This window comes from Gigantopelta aegis, chromosome 3, assembly GCF_016097555.1.
Source record: "Gigantopelta aegis isolate Gae_Host chromosome 3, Gae_host_genome, whole genome shotgun sequence".
Taxonomy (NCBI): Eukaryota; Metazoa; Mollusca; class Gastropoda; order Neomphalida; family Peltospiridae; genus Gigantopelta; species Gigantopelta aegis.
The window spans coordinates 4210574-4227936 of NC_054701.1; the positions used below are offsets into that span (position 1 = coordinate 4210574).

At 36.6% G+C, this 17363-nt stretch overlaps 1 protein-coding gene across 2 annotated transcripts in view; it reads left to right on the forward strand.

Moving 5' to 3' along the window:
* The first annotated feature begins 307 nt into the window (after positions 1-307).
* Positions 308-17363, forward strand: part of LOC121367409 (EF-hand calcium-binding domain-containing protein 12-like) — a 30963-nt gene continuing 13907 nt past the window's right edge. The window contains exons 1-2 of one of the 2 annotated variants that reach the window (XM_041491563.1): positions 308-370; positions 5060-5877. In XM_041491563.1, the coding sequence (XP_041347497.1) occupies positions 5143-5877 (735 nt within the window). In that variant the 5' untranslated portion in view covers positions 308-370; positions 5060-5142. Of the gene's footprint in view, positions 543-5059; positions 5878-17363 lie in introns of both variants that reach the window. The other variant, XM_041491564.1, reaches the window with a different exon arrangement.

A 17363-nucleotide genomic window follows, 5' to 3' on the forward strand; every position in this document is an offset into this window, starting at 1 on the left:
CAAAGTACTTGGAAATAATTAAATTAAATTACTTCCCCACAGATAGCTGGAACACGAACTTTACGTTTAGAAATAAAGCCGTCAATTGTTAAGAATTTCAATGTCACTATTATTGTATGACATAATAAATATAAATTGGGAAGGACTTTCCTTTGGAAGTGTCACTAACTCAAACCCTAACTCTATTTATTATGTAAGTATTTATAATGTTCTTTATACCATAAATTGTAAATTGCTATTTAGAGTAGAGAAGTCGGAAAAGAGGTTTAACTTATGACCATTAAAAAGGAGGAAATAACTAACGGACGAAAAAGAAAAATAGATGGCGCTGCATTGTTTACAGTGACAACAAAATGGCCACTTAAAAAAAGTAGGAATTTTACATGTTGATTTAGGTAGTTAAAATGTTACTGCTGTTCACCCGTGTAAGTTAACTGACTAAAAATTTAGATAAAAGCCAAAATTAAAGAGATTTTAGACAAAGGACGACGACACGTCATTGAGGGCCTCGTTAAAATTTACACTCAGCGTCAGCTTTCACGGTCAGTTCACGAAACAAAAACGTAAACATGTTTTTGTCAATTATTTATATTTAGCTTGACTTAAAAAGAAAAGGAAAGGTATTTTGAGAATGACAAAAACGTTTTATTTTTGTGTGCCATTTCTGACTTTGGAAAAACATTGGTTAAGATAACTCAGGTCGTAGCGAATCACCCGCCGAATCAGCGAATGTGTGACTGTGAGTTGTTCCGTCTGGCCCTTGGACTATCACTTTCCGCTCCTCTGTTTTAGCTTGGAATTGTCAACGCCAACGCCAGTTGTTGTCAGCTTGTCTCTAGTACGAAAATTAAAAGTTGATGGTGAATTTGCACTGAACTGTAAGGATATTGGAGTGTCAAATGTACTTAGTTGTTTCATTTCATTTCAACTTACTTTCGTGCTTATATCCAATTAAGGTTCAAGCATGCTGTCCTGGGCACACCCCTGAGGAATCTGGGCTGTCTGTTAGTTGTTAGTGAGAAAGAAGAGGGTGTAGTGGTCTTACACCTACCCATTGAGGTGTTACAACTCGTTCTGGGTGGGAGGCGCTACCAGGCTGCGAACCCAGTACCTACCAGCCATATGTCGGATGGCTTAACCATGACACCACCAAGGCCGGTTTAATTGTTTTACATTAGTACTTTCACCTCTATAAGAAGATCATCATCAGGGCTGCAGAAAGTACTCGCCCACTTGCCAAATGCGAGTTAAGAAATGCAACTACCAGCCCAACGGTCAACCTGTTTTTTTATTTGGTTTGTCATGTGATGTTGATCACTTACCAAATGTTCTTAATAATGTTATATAATTTGAAGTGAAGACACTATATATTATAATATTGTTAATAATATATTGTTCTAGAGACATTCTGGCGGGCTAATAAAGTTTAGTTGGTTCTGGTCTGGTGGGCTAGTTAAATATTTTCCATTTCTGTACCCTTGATCATCAAATGGGCACAGAAATTATTTTTCATGGTAACGGTTCATTTTTAAAACAAATTTCACACATTGTAAATATTAGTTTTTTTCATTTGAGTTGTAATGCATTAGCTATAATGTTGTTATAAAAGTAACTGTATGACAATACTCTTAAAGAGGTGAATGCACTAATGTGAGACTTTCTTTTCATTGCTCTTTTATAAAGGGGACCAGACAACTCGGCCCGGGGGACTACTCGGCCCAGACAACTCGGCCCCGTGTCCGAGACAACTCGGCCCCGTTTGATAGTATGATAGTTGGCCATGTCGTAGTATTGTACTATAGTAATAATAATGCATTATACTGATAGATACCGCTAACTATATGGTCACCATTAAGAATGACAATTGTGCATGTCGCACGTGCATATCGTAGTGTCGGGTGGGTTTCTAGAAAACCAACAGAACACATATACATAAATAGTTATAATAACGAAATAAAACACCAATCACCAAAAGAACATAGCAATAAAACGTAGAGCTTTCCACAGGCGACAGGCTGCTGGAAGTCAGGAGGCTATATCCGCGAGTGTTGTTACTACGATAAAGTACGATAAAGAACGTTTGCATGTTTTTTCTGGGATCATCTCCAGATTGTCCCTGTGTCGAGTTGTCTCTGGACTCCGGGCCGAGTTGTCTCGCGGTGGGCCGGGTTGTCTCAGAACTCTGGGCCGAGTTGTCCTCCGGGCCGAGTTGTCTGGCATTCTTTATAAATACAGCAATGTGGAAGACGAGAAAAACATGGATGGAAAATTTATTCATATTATTGTTCCTGAAAACAAAGAATCCTGGATATACCTGGAATACTGTCAAAAATATTTAAAAAAAAAAAAAATTGGCTTCTGCATCAGAAAGCACATTGTTAATTTTGAGTGGCATTTGCTATATGTTCCCTGTTCATTTCAAGTCCTAATTTGATAAAACCAAACTCTTCATGAACATTACAACATTGAACATAAAATACAGTCATAAATATTCCTACACTTATTCCTATAAAAATAATAATAAAATTGTCCATTAAGCAGACATCAGTGAAATGTTGGAAACCCTTCAATTTAATATTTCTACAGGATGTTGGCTTTGTTTGATGGTTATCAAATCATTTGTGTTTCTAATTTAATTTATAGATTCAATATTGTCACCATCATTAGGCTAGTGGTCGGGTTTAGTCCAAAACTTTGAGTAGTAGATTGCTATATGTCCACAGTCCAGGGCATAAAGTTTGGCACAAATTTTTTTATCGTTCGTCGGTTATGCAAAATCAATATCAACATAAACGATGGATCATTCGTGCAAAAGCTGTAATCGTTTGTTAAAAAATGTTTTTAATAAATTATCACTGTTTTTGGAAGAAAATAAGCCTATATTGTCGGTATGAGAAAGATACAATATGTATCCATTTGAAATCAGTATCGCAGTCAATACAAAGTTGGCACCACAGTGATATAAATCAGCACTGTCTTTAGACGTCTTGAAAAAGTTTAGTAACATAGTTGCACGTTTCCTTTGATCATTTTGCTACCTGCTCAAAATCATATGCTGTTCGGAAAATAAAGTGACTGTCCTGAGTTTCAGCCATAGCAAGAGTTCCATTCTTCCCCCCCCCCCCAACAAAATAAACATATATCCTACTTTTTCTTTATTTTTTAAACAATATATCTCATCTTAAACATGTTTTAAAAGTAAAACACTACACGCATAAAACATTCAGGATTTCATATGACTTAATTATTTCATGCAAAACCTGTAATCACTCATCAGAAAATCCAAACAAATGTGTGTTGGCTAATGTTTTGTAAAACTGCGTGCAGTGGGAAATTCCTGATATGTGCTTGATGGTAATGGTCTAACCAGCTTTTTCTCTGTCATTCAACGTGTCCAGCTATTTCTTTCACGACCACCGTCTATTTTTTTTATAAAATGCTACCTGCGTTAGCACACTATCAACATGTTTACAATTTATGAAAGTTTGTTGAAATTCTCAGTCCTGACGTCACTATATTAGGTGTTTGAAGCAGTTACAGACAGGATCTTTATGGGTAGTTTCTTAGAATATTATGTTATATACTGATGCAATTTAATGACACTGATGAAAACAAAATATGTTTAAAATATAGATGGGTGTCATGAAAATCTCTCTCACCGCTAGTCCAACCCAATTGGAATAAGTCGGCCGATTACTGATTCTCCGTGGAGTTCGACACTTCTTTCAGACTGAATCAGGTCTATTAATAACAAACGCGATGGCATTCTAGCAACTGTATCTAGTGTCAGACAAAATGACCGCTAATATTAACTTTGTGACTGTCAAGGCATGCCAATACATAGCCTCATCTGGCGCACGTGAAGATACCTGTGCTAGTGCTAGATTGATTTAGTTTAAAACCCATTTTGCCTGTCACAAAAGCATGTACTATATGTATTATGAACATGTACCACAGTGCGCAAGAAAACCAAGTTTTCGTTATTATGAATAGCATTTTACAAAATTTCTAATTTCCAATGAATCCAAACTGATGTTAATAATTTTTTGTTAAATTATATCAAGGTTTTAAAATATTTGACAAATATACTTGTTTATAAGCCTACTTTGAAATTGGTTAAATACTAACCCTAACCCTAACCCAAAATTCTTCCCTAAAAGAGGTAAAAAATATTTTGACACAGGTCGATTTTCATGGGTCAGTCGGGTTAGGACAAACAAAACTATTTTTTATTTTCACCTGGTAGCTTTTAAGTTGGTCCTAGCATACAAAAAGTATATTTTCATATTTATTATAGGAGAAAATCTACGAAAATCACTCATCTTAATTTCTCGTTTGAATATTGTTGCCCATTAACCTTTTCATTTGTATCTGAACTACTATACCGGCCTCGGTGGCATCGTGGCAGGCCATCGGTCTACAGGCTGGTAGGTACTGGGTTCGGATCCCAGTCAAGGCATGGGATTTTTAATCCAGATACCGACTCCAAACCCTGAGTGGCAAGGCTCAATGGGTAGGTGTAAACCACTTGCACCGACCAGTGATCCATAACTGGTTCAACAAAGGCCATGGTTTGTGCTATCCTGTCTGTGGGAAGCGCAAATAAAAGATCCCTTGCTGCTAATCGGAAGAGTAGCCCATGTAGTGGCGACAGCGGGTTTCCTCTTAGAATCTGTGTGGTCCTTAACCATATGTCTGACGCCATAAAACTGTAAATAAAATGTGTTGAGTGCATCGTTAAATAAAACATTGCTTTCTTTCTTTCTGAACTACTATAGAAAATTGTTCGTGTAAAGACTAAAACCACACGATTGGTTGTCTGAAAAATTCAGATTTATGCTCTGCAGTCTATTGGATAGCTGCAGCAGTGCAGATTTCTTTAAAACATTTTGGTGAACAATGAATGTATTATTAATTACTTAAGTGTTTACATAATAGTGAAAAATTCATGTATCTCAAAAAAATTAATCAATATCCTAATTTTATTTGTATCATACAGGTTTATCTGTATACATTCAGTTAAAATATTCACAGTAAATTTTACAATTTTCTTTTGCAGGACAAATCATCGATGATATTGATTCATTAGAAATAACACAATACCAGTAGTTTGTTTTATTTGTGAAGTTTCAACTCTTCATAATGCCACCTCAAAATGAAGCCAGTGATCTGCTTGATACAGACATCAGTTTCTCACTGGAACGCTTGTTTGATCCGTACAACATGGATCATATTCCTGTTGAGAAGCACCTCGACGGCTTTAATCAGAGAGACTTGTATCATGTGCGCCATTATAAAGCGGCAGTTAAGATCTTTGGTGGTCCTCTCAGTCGGAAACGGGTTATTATCGCACCACCAATGGAAACACCTTGGAAGCACAGACTTGGTTTGTATCAAGGCTTGAAAACGTTTCCTTCACCTCCAGTGGTAAATACTCAGCTGAAACCACAGACTCCACCAACAAAAGGACCATCAAAAGAAATGATTGCAGCCATGAAAGAGCAGAAAAAGATAGAAGAATATCAGTCCTGGATGTCTCAAAGAATGAAACTCCGGGCCAACTTGGAAAACATGGGTTTGAATGAGAAATGGCTCCAGAGAAAGGGTGACATGAGTGAAGTGGAGGCGCGGGTTATGAATCGTCTGAGAGCGGAACGACTCAAAGAGCCCGAAGAGGAACCACGGCGGGTACTGCCCCGCCCCGCCCCGCCGGAACCCTGCGTGCCCAAGCTGAGTACACCAAGTCCTGAAGCTCTGCATGGAGTGAAGCAGTTTCTGCAGGAACAGCGACTGCGGTTAGTGGACTTGTTCCAACAGGTGGACAAAGACAAGAACTGGTCGCTTTCTAAAGCAGAGTTTCTCAACGCCATAAGTACGGTAAGTAAAACCTCTAAATGCTATAAGTAAGGTAAGTAAAGCCTCCAAATGCTATAATTAAGGTAAGTAAAGCCTCTAAACACTATACGTATGGTAAGTAAAGCCTCCAAATGCTATACTTAAGGTAAGTAAAGCCTCTAAACGCTATAAGTAAGGTAAGTAAAGCCTCCAAACGCTATAAGTAAGGTAAGGTAAGTAAAGCCTCCAAATGCTATAAGTAAGGTAAGTAAAGCCTCCAAACACTATAAGTAGGTAAGTAAAGCCTCCAAACGCTATAGTATGATAAGTAAAGCCTCCAAACACTATAAGTAAGGTAAGTAAAGCCTCCAAACACTATAGTATGGTAATTAAAGCCTCCAAACACTATATAATTAAGGTAAGTAAAGCCTCCAAACACTATAGTATGGTAAGTAAAGCCTCCAAATGCTATGAGCAAGGTAATTAAAGCCTCTAAACACTATAGTATGGTAATTAAAGCCTCTAAACACTATAGTATGGTAAGTAAAGCCTCTAAACACTATATAATTAAGGTAAGTAAAGCCTCCAAATGCTATGAGCAAGGTAATTAAAGCCTCTAAACACTATAGTATGGTAATTAAAGCCTCTAAACACTATAGTATGGTAAGTAAAGCCTCTAAACACTATATAATTAAGGTAAGTAAAGCCTCCAAATGCTATGAGCAAGGTAATTAAAGCCTCTAAACACTATATTATGGTAATTAAAGCCTCTAAACACTATATAATTAAGGTAAGTAAAGCCTCCAAATGCTATGAGCAAGGTAATTAAAGCCTCTAAACACTATAGTAAGGTAATTAAAGCCTCTAAACACTATATAATTAAGGTAAGTAAAGCCTCCAAATGCTATGAGCAAGGTAATTAAAGCCTCTAAACACTATAGTATGGTAAGTAAAGCCTCTAAACACTATATAATTAAGGTAAGTAAAGCCTCCAAATGCTATGAGCAAGGTAATTAAAGCCTCTAAACACTATAGTATGGTAATTAAAGCCTCTAAACACTATAGTATGGTAAGTAAAGCCTCTAAACACTATATAATTAAGGTAAGTAAAGCCTCCAAATGCTATGAGCAAGGTAATTAAAGCCTCTAAACACTATAGTATGGTAATTAAAGCCTCTAAACACTATAGTATGGTAAGTAAAGCCTCTAAACACTATATAATTAAGGTAAGTAAAGCCTCCAAACACTATAGTATGGTAAGTAAAGCCTCCAAATGCTATGAGCAAGGTAATTAAAGCCTCTAAACACTATAGTATGGTAATTAAAGCCTCTAAACACTATAGTATGGTAATTAAAGCCTCCAAACACTATATAATTAAGGTAAGTAAAGCCTCCAAATGCTATGAGCAAGGTAATTAAAGCCTCTAAACACTATAGTATGGTAATTAAAGCCTCTAAACACTATAGTATGGTAAGTAAAGCCTCTAAACACTATATAATTAAGGTAAGTAAAGCCTCCAAATGCTATGAGCAAGGTAATTAAAGCCTCAACACTATAGTATGGTAATTAAAGCCTCTAAACACTATATAATTAAGGTAAGTAAAGCCTCCAAATGCTATGAGCAAGGTAATTAAAGCCTCTAAACACTATATAATTAAGGTAAGTAAAGCCTCCAAATGCTATGAGCAAGGTAATTAAAGCTTCTAAACACTATAGTATGGTAATTAAAGCCTCTAAACACTATAGTATGGTAAGTAAAGCCTCTAAACACTATATAATTAAGGTAAGTAAAGCCTCCAAATGCTATGAGCAAGGTAATTAAAGCCTCTAAACACTATAGTATGGTAATTAAAGCCTCTAAACACTATAGTATGGTAAGTAAAGCCTCTAAACACTATATAATTAAGGTAAGTAAAGCCTCCAAATGCTATGAGCAAGGTAATTAAAGCCTCCAAACACTATAGTAAGGTAATTAAAGCCTCCAAACACTATAGTATGGTAATTAAAGCCTCCAAACACTATAGTATGGTAAGTAAAGCCTCCAAATGCTATGAGTAAGGTAATTAAAGCCTCTAAACACTATAGTAAGGTAATTAAAGCCTCTAAACACTATAGTATGGTAAGTAAAGCCTCTAAACACTATAGTATGGTAATTAAAGCCTCTAAACACTATAAGTAAGGTAAGTAAAGCCTCCAAACACTATAAGTAAGGTAAGTAAAGCCTCCAAACGCTATAAGTAAGGTAAGTAAAGCCTCCAAATACTATAAGTAGGTAAGTAAAGCCTCCAAACGCTATAGTATGGTAAGTAAAGCCTCCAAACACTATAAGTAAGGTAAGTAAAGCCTCCAAACACTATAGTATGGTAATTAAAGCCTCCAAACACTATATAATTAAGGTAAGTAAAGCCTCCAAACACTATAGTATGGTAAGTAAAGCCTCCAAATGCTATGAGTAAGGTAATTAAAGCCTCTAAACACTATAGTAAGGTAATTAAAGCCTCTAAACACTATAGTAAGGTAATTAAAGCCTCTAAACACTATAGTATGGTAAGTAAAGCCTCTAAACACTATAGTAAGGTAATTAAAGCCTCTAAACACTATAGTATGGTAATTAAAGCCTCTAAACACTATAGTATGGTAATTAAAGCCTCTAAACACTATAAGTAAGGTAAGTAAAGCCTCTAAACACTATAGTATGGTAATTAAAGCCTCTAAACACTATAAGTAAGGTAAGTAAAGCCTCTAAACACTATAGTAAGGTAATTAAAGCCTCTAAACACTATAGTATGGTAAGTAAAGCCTCTAAACACTATAGTATGGTAATTAAAGCCTCTAAACACTATAAGTAAGGTAAGTAAAGCCTCTAAACACTATAGTAAGGTAATTAAAGCCTCTAAACACTATAGTATGGTAATTAAAGCCTCTAAACACTATAGTATGGTAATTAAAGCCTCTAAACACTATAAGTAAGGTAAGTAAAGCCTCCAAATGCTATGAGCAAGGTAATTAAAGCCTCTAAACACTATAGTATGGTAATTAAAGCCTCTAAACACTATAGTATGGTAATTAAAGCCTCTAAACACTATAAGTAAGGTAAGTAAAGCCTCCAAACACTATAGTATGGTAAGTAAAGCCTCTAAACACTATAGTAAGGTAATTAAAGCCTCTAAACACTATAGTATGGTAAGTAAAGCCTCTAAATACTATAGTAAGGTAATTAAAGCCTCTAAACACTATAGTATGGTAAGTAAAGCCTGTAAACACTATACAGTGGTTGCAAAACAAGGCGTCGCGAGTCGCATGCGACGTTTACTATACTCATTTTCGACGTCTATTTTCATCACAGTTGCTCAGACTCCGGTTCATATTTTCTTGGTTCTTGTCTGAATGTATAGCTCAGCTTCTATGTGTTAATTTCTTCAGGAAAACTTGAGTTTCCCACGAATACAGTGTCCATTACTGCCCATTGCCTTTGTTTTTAAAATATATTTTGTTTTGATTCATGTGCACAGTAGACCCAGTGATTTTACGCGATCGTGGAAAACGGACGGAATTCCCATTGTGAAACGGAATTTACATTTGGAAACAGAATTATGATTTTCCGCGAAGTTAAAAAAATTAATACTATTTTACTATTGCCACACGCTGTAAAACTGACGATTGACCCGTGCGCAGTACTATTGGCAAAGGCTAGACTGGATTATGTGCCTATATCCACAGAGGTTCAGGCATGCCCACCTCGGATTTAATCTCTGACTTCACCAGTGACTAACTCCGGGGCGGGAGGGGGGGGGGGGGGGGATTGAGTTTGAAGTGGGCAGAATTTGGAAGAAAACCATTTAGTAAACTCCAGCGAAAGCGCAGACCGACTAGTAGACACCAAGTGGAGCCAGGCTGTCATTGGCTGAATTTCGATTCCTTGGTGAAACCTATCTTCTACCTAAGTATAATGAGAATAACTGCATCCAGCCATGTCTGGACTTTAAAATTAAATCCAAAAGTAGTTTTGACTGCTCGGCCTGAAAGTTTTTAAGGTGATTTGAGCAATAGAACGGGCGCCAAAGTAAAGTGCGTTGGACTATTTATAAAAAAAATAAACATAAGAATTTAGAGCCACGGCCGCAAGTTTTAATGTCCAACTAAGCCCAAAAAAGGAGGTTACCTGTCCTAGATAAGGTTGACTAGGGGGAGGAGAGCCACACCCTTGTGTCCAGTTGGGGAATCAGCTGGTGGATATCTGGCTTCGCTAGCAGTCTGAAAATTGCAGGATACTGATCGCTGAACACCTTCTTCATCAGGTGATGAATCGAAATGTTGTCCATTTCTGCAAACAGTAGAGCCTGGCTGTAGCGGCTGTCCAGATGGTGTGTTACACACATAGATGTTCGCCCGTCCTTGAACGTCACTGGATGCAGCTCATTCTCCCCCTGTCCGTTTGGCATGTCCTCAAAGTTCCTACATCTCGGAACAGAGAGCAGCCTTTTAGTGTTAGGAACGTTCAAGATGAAGCAGTTGAGGTAGCGTCGATTCAGCTTCCCGTGCAGAGTCCAGGGTTCCATGGTATCTCCGGACTCTGCACCTTCGGGTGGTGGCTGTGGTTGTTTAGGCGGTGTCCTGGTGGTAGTGACCGCAATCGACGCTTCCGCCTTCCGCTTTCCAACGGCACCTTGACGGTCCTGCGTCTCAGTTGGTGTCACCGGTAGAGTTGGCGACACACCTATGGACGTAAGAGTAGGCCGGGATGAAGTGGGCCGCCGGGTCGGAGTTTCGCAGATTGACGTGCTAGACTCCTTCGCTTGGGCCGTCTCTGAAGTAGAAGTTGGGCAGGTCGGGACCACTGTCTCTTCCTTCCTCTTCTTTGGTGAATCCACAGATTTTATGGCTATACCATCACGGTTTTGGTTTTTTCGTCTTGAAACGAATTTATATAAAATTTTATATTGAAATTAGTTTCCAGCATACTTCGTAATTCACCCGAATCATTTTGTATACCCTCGGCATAATCCCGAATGTTTTCAAATTATTTTCAAATCACTGGCATGTTTTTGCAAGTAAGATTTTAATTGGTTGAAGGAAATGTCAGCTGGACATGAGCTCCAACGGGTTGCTGTTAGATCCACATGTAATAGTGGAGCTAATTTTAATTAGATTGCGGTTTGTCGCTAATGCTTGTCTTGGAAGACAGATTTTTACGCTACACATTAAACCGAATGACCATTTCGGGAACCACCAGTCAAAATATGTTTGCAAACATTTAGCAAAAGAACGGCTGGCTGAACGTTGCAATGTTACTTTATTTCTGCTGTGTCATGCGCACACTTCAATTGGCAGACGACGTTAGACTGTCAAGAGATGATAAAATAAATGTTTACGTTTTGTGAACCTTAAGCCTCGTTGAATAAAGCAGTGCACTTAATTGTTGGACAGTCATGCTTTATGTAGTTATTATAATTGTGAACCTTTGCTCCTGATGTGATTTTTCACTACTAATATGTAGGCATACTTTGATTTAATGAGGAATAACGACGCATGTCGACACCAGTCACTGAGTCAATTTTCGGACCCTTTAATTTGTTACAACTTATGTTAGTTCAATTGTTAATTACATATTGTAATCTGAAACGGAATTTACAAAAACATGAAATGGAAAATAGCTTCTGTTTTTTTAAAACGGAAAGAGTCATACAACCGTGTCCAGTGTATCGGCGCGTCCGGTGATTCGGCACACTTGCCAAACGTGAAGTAGATCAGCCTTATTGATATTAAGAATATTAAAACGAGTCTAAAAACACCTTTCCTGCATTTTTAAAATTGTAGTAATCGGTATAATTATTTTTTTGGTTATTTTTATTTAAACTGAAAAGGAAAACAAAGACAAATGCAAACAAAACAAGTTTTACACCTTAATTGACAGTCATTCCAGTTCACAACTGCCACATTGTTACGAGAATATTTTTTTTATATAATAAAAGCGAAATAAGATCCACGTGTGTGCACAATCTACCCGAGAAACAAATCCATTTAGGCATCTTAGCCATGCATGACAACGAACATGTATGCATCTGCAGTACTGTGCCACTCAAGAAAACGATGGGTCATGTGTGATCGTTCATTTTCATAGTAACATTTTTTAACAAGACAAAACAAAAAAGTACTAAAATAATCCTGGGACAATAGTGTAGTGTTTATGGGCTACAGTGTGAGGTCATAGACTGTTTATAAATAGCGGGGTCACCGATCCACATCTACTGCGACAAATCGCCAGACATGCAAATCGTTTTGGATACAAGGGGGTGTCCAAATTTATGGACAATTTTAAAATGTTTATTTACTACAGACACAAAACAATTTGTAGTGTATCTCACATTATGCACTGCTTCATTGATGAGACACATTTTATTAAGTATTTCAGTGTCCACATAGAAAATGGTCTTTAAATGCTTACGTGTGCCGATACACCGGACAGCACTGTACTTATTCTATTCTTGGCCAACAATTTCACCAACTATTTACATTACAAGTGGATTACATTGCACACTTCTGTGGTAACAGACTGCGGCCTGTAGAGCCCGCGTGCCCCCATTACTGAGTATCTGTAGCTCTCGATAAACCCCCAACTCCTACTCTGTCAGTTCCAATGCCTACTAGTACTTCGTTTTGCAACTGCTGCTATAGTAAGGTAAGTAAAGCCTCCAAACACTATAGCATGATAAGTAAAGCCTCCAAACACTATAGTAAGGTAATTAAAGCCTCCAAACACTATAATTAAGGTAAGTAAAGCCTCCAAACACTATAATTAAGGTAAGTAAAGCCTCCAAACACTATAATTAAGGTAAGTAAAGCCTCCAAACACTATAAGTAAGGTAAGTAAAGCCTCCAAACACTATAATTAAGGTAAGTAAAGCCTCCAAACACTATAAGTAAGGTAAGTAAAGCCTCCAAACACTATAAGTAAGGTAAGTAAAGCCTCCAAACACTATAATTAAGGTAAGTAAAGCCTCCAAACACTATAAGTAAGGTAAGTAAAGCCTCCAAACACTATAATTAAGGTAATTAAAGCCTCCAAACGCTATACGTAAGGTAAGTAAAGCCTCCAAACACTATAATTAAGGTAATTAAAGCCTCCAAACACTATAAGTAAGGTAAGTAAAGCCTCCAAACACTATAAGTAAGGTAAGTAAAGCCTCCAAACACTATAATTAAGGTAATTAAAGCCTCCAAACGCTATACGTAAGGTAAGTAAAGCCTCCAAACACTATAATTAAGGTAATTAAAGCCTCCAAACACTATAAGTAAGGTAAGTAAAGCCTCCAAACGCTATAAGTAAGGTAAGTAAAGCCTCCAAATGCTATAGTATGGTAATTAAAGCCTCCAAACGCTATAAGTAAGGTAAATAAAGCCTCCAAACGCTATAGTATGGTAATTAAAGCCTCCAAACGCTATAAGTAAGGTAAGTAAAGCCTCCAAACACTATAGTATGGTAATTAAAGCCTCCAACACTATAAGTAAGGTAAGTAAAGCCTCCAAACGCTATAAGTAAGGTAAGTAAAGCCTCCAAACACTATAGTATGGTAAGTAAAGCCTCCAAACACTATAAGTAAGGTAAGTAAAGCCTCCAAACACTATAGTATGGTAAGTCAAGCCTCTAAGTGCTATAAGTAAGGTAAGTTAAGCCTCTAAATGCTACAAGTAAGGTAAGTCAAGCCTCTAAATGCTATAAGTGAGGTAAGTCAAGCCTCTAATGCTATAAGTAAGTTAAGTCAAGCCTCTAAATGCTATTAGTAAGGTAAGTCAAGCCTCTAAATGCTATAAGTATGGTAAGTCAAGCGTCTAAACAAAGCCTCTAAACACTATATATATATAAGTACATGTAAGGTAAGTAAAGCCTTTCAAGCTACGTTATATAGAAAGTTACTTAAAAGAAAGTTTTATGTAAACATATATGTTTTGCTAACTGTTTATGTATTTTGTGGATTTGACTATTTTGATTAGTAATTTTTTTTAAAACTCAGGTCAAGAAATTGTGTATAAAAAGTGTCTTCCAGGGATAAATTAGTTTGATCCCTGGCATGATTTGGCACATTGTAGGGGTTACCTAACTTAGCACACCTTTACATTTTAATTTCGTGTAAAAACAAAATGACATTTAGAAGATTTAACGAATGTTTTTTTTAGCAACACTCAATTTTGCAGAAAGTAACAGTTGCACTAGTTTCGTCCTTTTATGTAAACTGCAATAACAACTGTACAGTGTATACATACAGGTTATTACCAGAGTGTGTTTCGGTATCGTCAATATCATATATTAGGAATAAAAATTGTATACATTATTTTTATTCCTAATATATGATATTGACGATACCAAAATACACAAGGGTAATAATCTCTTTATCATATAAGCTCAAGCTTAATACAACATGTTTTTGTTAACTGTACACACAACTTTAATTCCAGTCCGCCATTACTAGATATTCAAATGATGTAAGAATATGTGGCGCGGTGTATTTTTGAATGGAAATGACGTCAAACTCGAATGACGTCATTTTGGATGTCCTTACATCAAAATAAAGTTATCAGTGCCGTAGCTAGCGGAAAGCATTATAGAAACTTAAAGAAAATTCTCTTCTTAACTGTTTAAGGAGTTTTAGACTATTAACTACTCAGTTGCCCTTCCCTCCATCAAAAAATCCTAGCTACGGCCCTGGTTATGCCTAACGGTTTTTGTTTTCTGAACGCTGGACAGCTTTCAGTGTCAAATTGCCATTGAAATGTTTTTATTTGATGACTATGAATGCATACGTCAATCATGGATTGTCACCCAAGTATGTTTGCTTAAATGTCAATAAACCTAGTGCTGAGACTTCGACTAATTTACATCTAATTTACATCTAATTTGCAAAGTTATCAAATTCTTAAAGTATGTGATCTGAAAAATATCACATACTTTGATTGTACTGAAAATGTAAGATATTATATGATAAAAAGTATATTCATTTATTGGAAATAGTTACAAATAAATATGTTGCCCATTATAAAGTGTTTTGGCCAGATTTGGGACTTTTGGTTTCTACAATTATGTCCAGTAGGTTTTAAATTAAATTTCAGAATAAACTGGTTGTCATTGATTCTACAGTTTGACCAGTAATAGTGAGAACTTCCTACAATATTATGAAAATACTGACACAATTCATGGCCCAATGATTTTTAATTTCAGTGGATATTATCTTCCACAAAGTATAAAAAGAAACGTTTAAAGTTGTTTTCAGTCAATAAGTATGTCTAATAATAGCTTTGGATGAATTATACTTTAAAAGTTCATATAATGTAGCTCCAGTTGAGTTTCAAACAGCTGAGAGGACTCAAACATCAGACTTTGCTTGGAAGCTGTTTGTAGCTTCAGGAACAAAAACCTTAAAGGAGGGGATAATTAAGGCATTTGGCCTGGTATGCATATTCATCGATATATAATGCACATTATTGCTTAATATCAACAAGTATAATCGTATAGTTAATTAATAAAACGGTTAAATGTGACAGCTATTATATATAACGGTTGCAGCCATTTTGTACCATCCCAGTGAATACGCCCTCTGTAAGCCAGCACCAATTATATATTATTTTTCAATACAAAATAAACCACCATTGTCAAAGTGTTGAAATAACTAATGTGTTTTGTACATAAAGTAACCCATGTACTGAAACAATAATCGGAGTGTTTTCTTGGTTAATTGGTCTTTTCTTTCTGTGGTTCCTGATTGGCAGGTGTATATTTAGAGGGTCCCCAGACACTGTGTCTAGACACACTAAAAAGACGTGCCTCTTTTATGAAAATCACAGGGTATTGTGTGATAACAGCATGGATACACCTCAAATCGTAATGGACATTACCAACCACCCTGCTTTATTACTGTAAGTAATTCTGTAAAACCCTTGATTAAGTAGACTTTCCCATCTAAAATCGCAAAACTGACCAATTACGTAGTCCCCCCAAAAAAAAAAGTATCACTTGGGTATCATGAGTTGTAGTTTTTGCTCGAACGTGCCCTACCAATAGGCCTAATAGTATGCATTTTTTCTTTGGATTTTAAAAAAAACAAAAATACTATAACTCCATTTCGTTCTATTGATGTAACCTGAAATATATTTAGTTAAATTTATTATACTATCAAGTAATTTATGTTGTTTTACAAGTCAGATTGATGAAAGCGAAGCGCCTTGTTATAAATTAGAGCGTTTGTTTACACTGTGCATAGAGAAGATGGAAGGAGCTGTTATCACTTCGCCCCAAGCTATACCACCGGATGTCACAAAAACAAAACAAAATGGCTGCCCCCAGTTAGCAGGAATAATCATGCATTTTTATTAGCTTTAAAATTACGCATTTTTCATTTGTTAAAGAGTCCGTATGTGTTGGTGGTCTGGGCATGCATCTTTCCAACACATAAGGCTCTTGTTTGAGTTGACCCTACCTTTAAGATCAGGTCCTGTGTATAAAGCATTGTTTTACCAGTCCTGGTCACTGGTCGGGGTGTAGAGAAACCCACTGGGTGAGTGATATAAATAGTGACAGCTGCTGTATGTTGTTTTAGGCTAATCTTCCTATAAGGAAGGTAAAGCTGTGTGAGTGATATAAATAGTGACAGCTGCTGTATGTTGTTTTAGGCTAATCTTCCTATAAGGAAGGTAAAGCTGTGTGAGTGATATAAATAGTCACAACTGCTGTATGTTGTTTCAGGCTAATGTTCCTGTAAGGAAGGTAAAGCTGGGTGAGTGATATAAATAGTGACAACGGCTGTATGTTGTTTCATACTAATGTTCCTATAAAGAAGGTAAAGCTGTGTGAGTGATATAAATAGTGACAGCTGCTGTATGTTGTTTTAGGCTAATCTTCCTATAAGGAAGGTAAAGCTGTGTGAGTGATATAAATAGTGACAGCTGCTGTATGTTGTTTCAGGCTAATGTTCCTATAAAGAAGGTAAAGCTGTGTGAGTGATATAAATAGTGACAGCTGCTGTATGTTGTTTCAGGCTAATGTTCCTATAAAGAAGGTAAAGCTGTGTGAGTGATATAAATAGTGACAGGTGGTATGTTGTTTCAGGCTAATCTTCCTATAAGGAAGGTAAAGCTGTGTGAGTGATATAAATAGTGACAGCTGCTGTATGTTGTTTCAGGCTAATCTTCCTATAAGGAAGGTAAAGCTGTGTGAGTGATATAAATAGTGACAGCTGCTGTATGTTGTTTCAGGCTAATGTTCCTATAAAGAAGGTAAAGATGTGTGAGTGATATAAATAGTGACAGGTGCTGTATGTTGTTTCAGGCTAATGTTCCTATAAAGAAGGTAAAGCTGTGTGAGTGATATAAATAGTGACAGCTGCTGTATGTTGTTTCAGGCTAATGTTCCTATAAAGAAGGTAAAGCTGGGTGAGTGATATAAATAGTGACAGCTGCTGTATGTTGTTTCATACTAATGTTCCTATAAAGAAGGTAAAGCTGTGTGAGTGATATAAATAGTGACAGCTGCTGTATG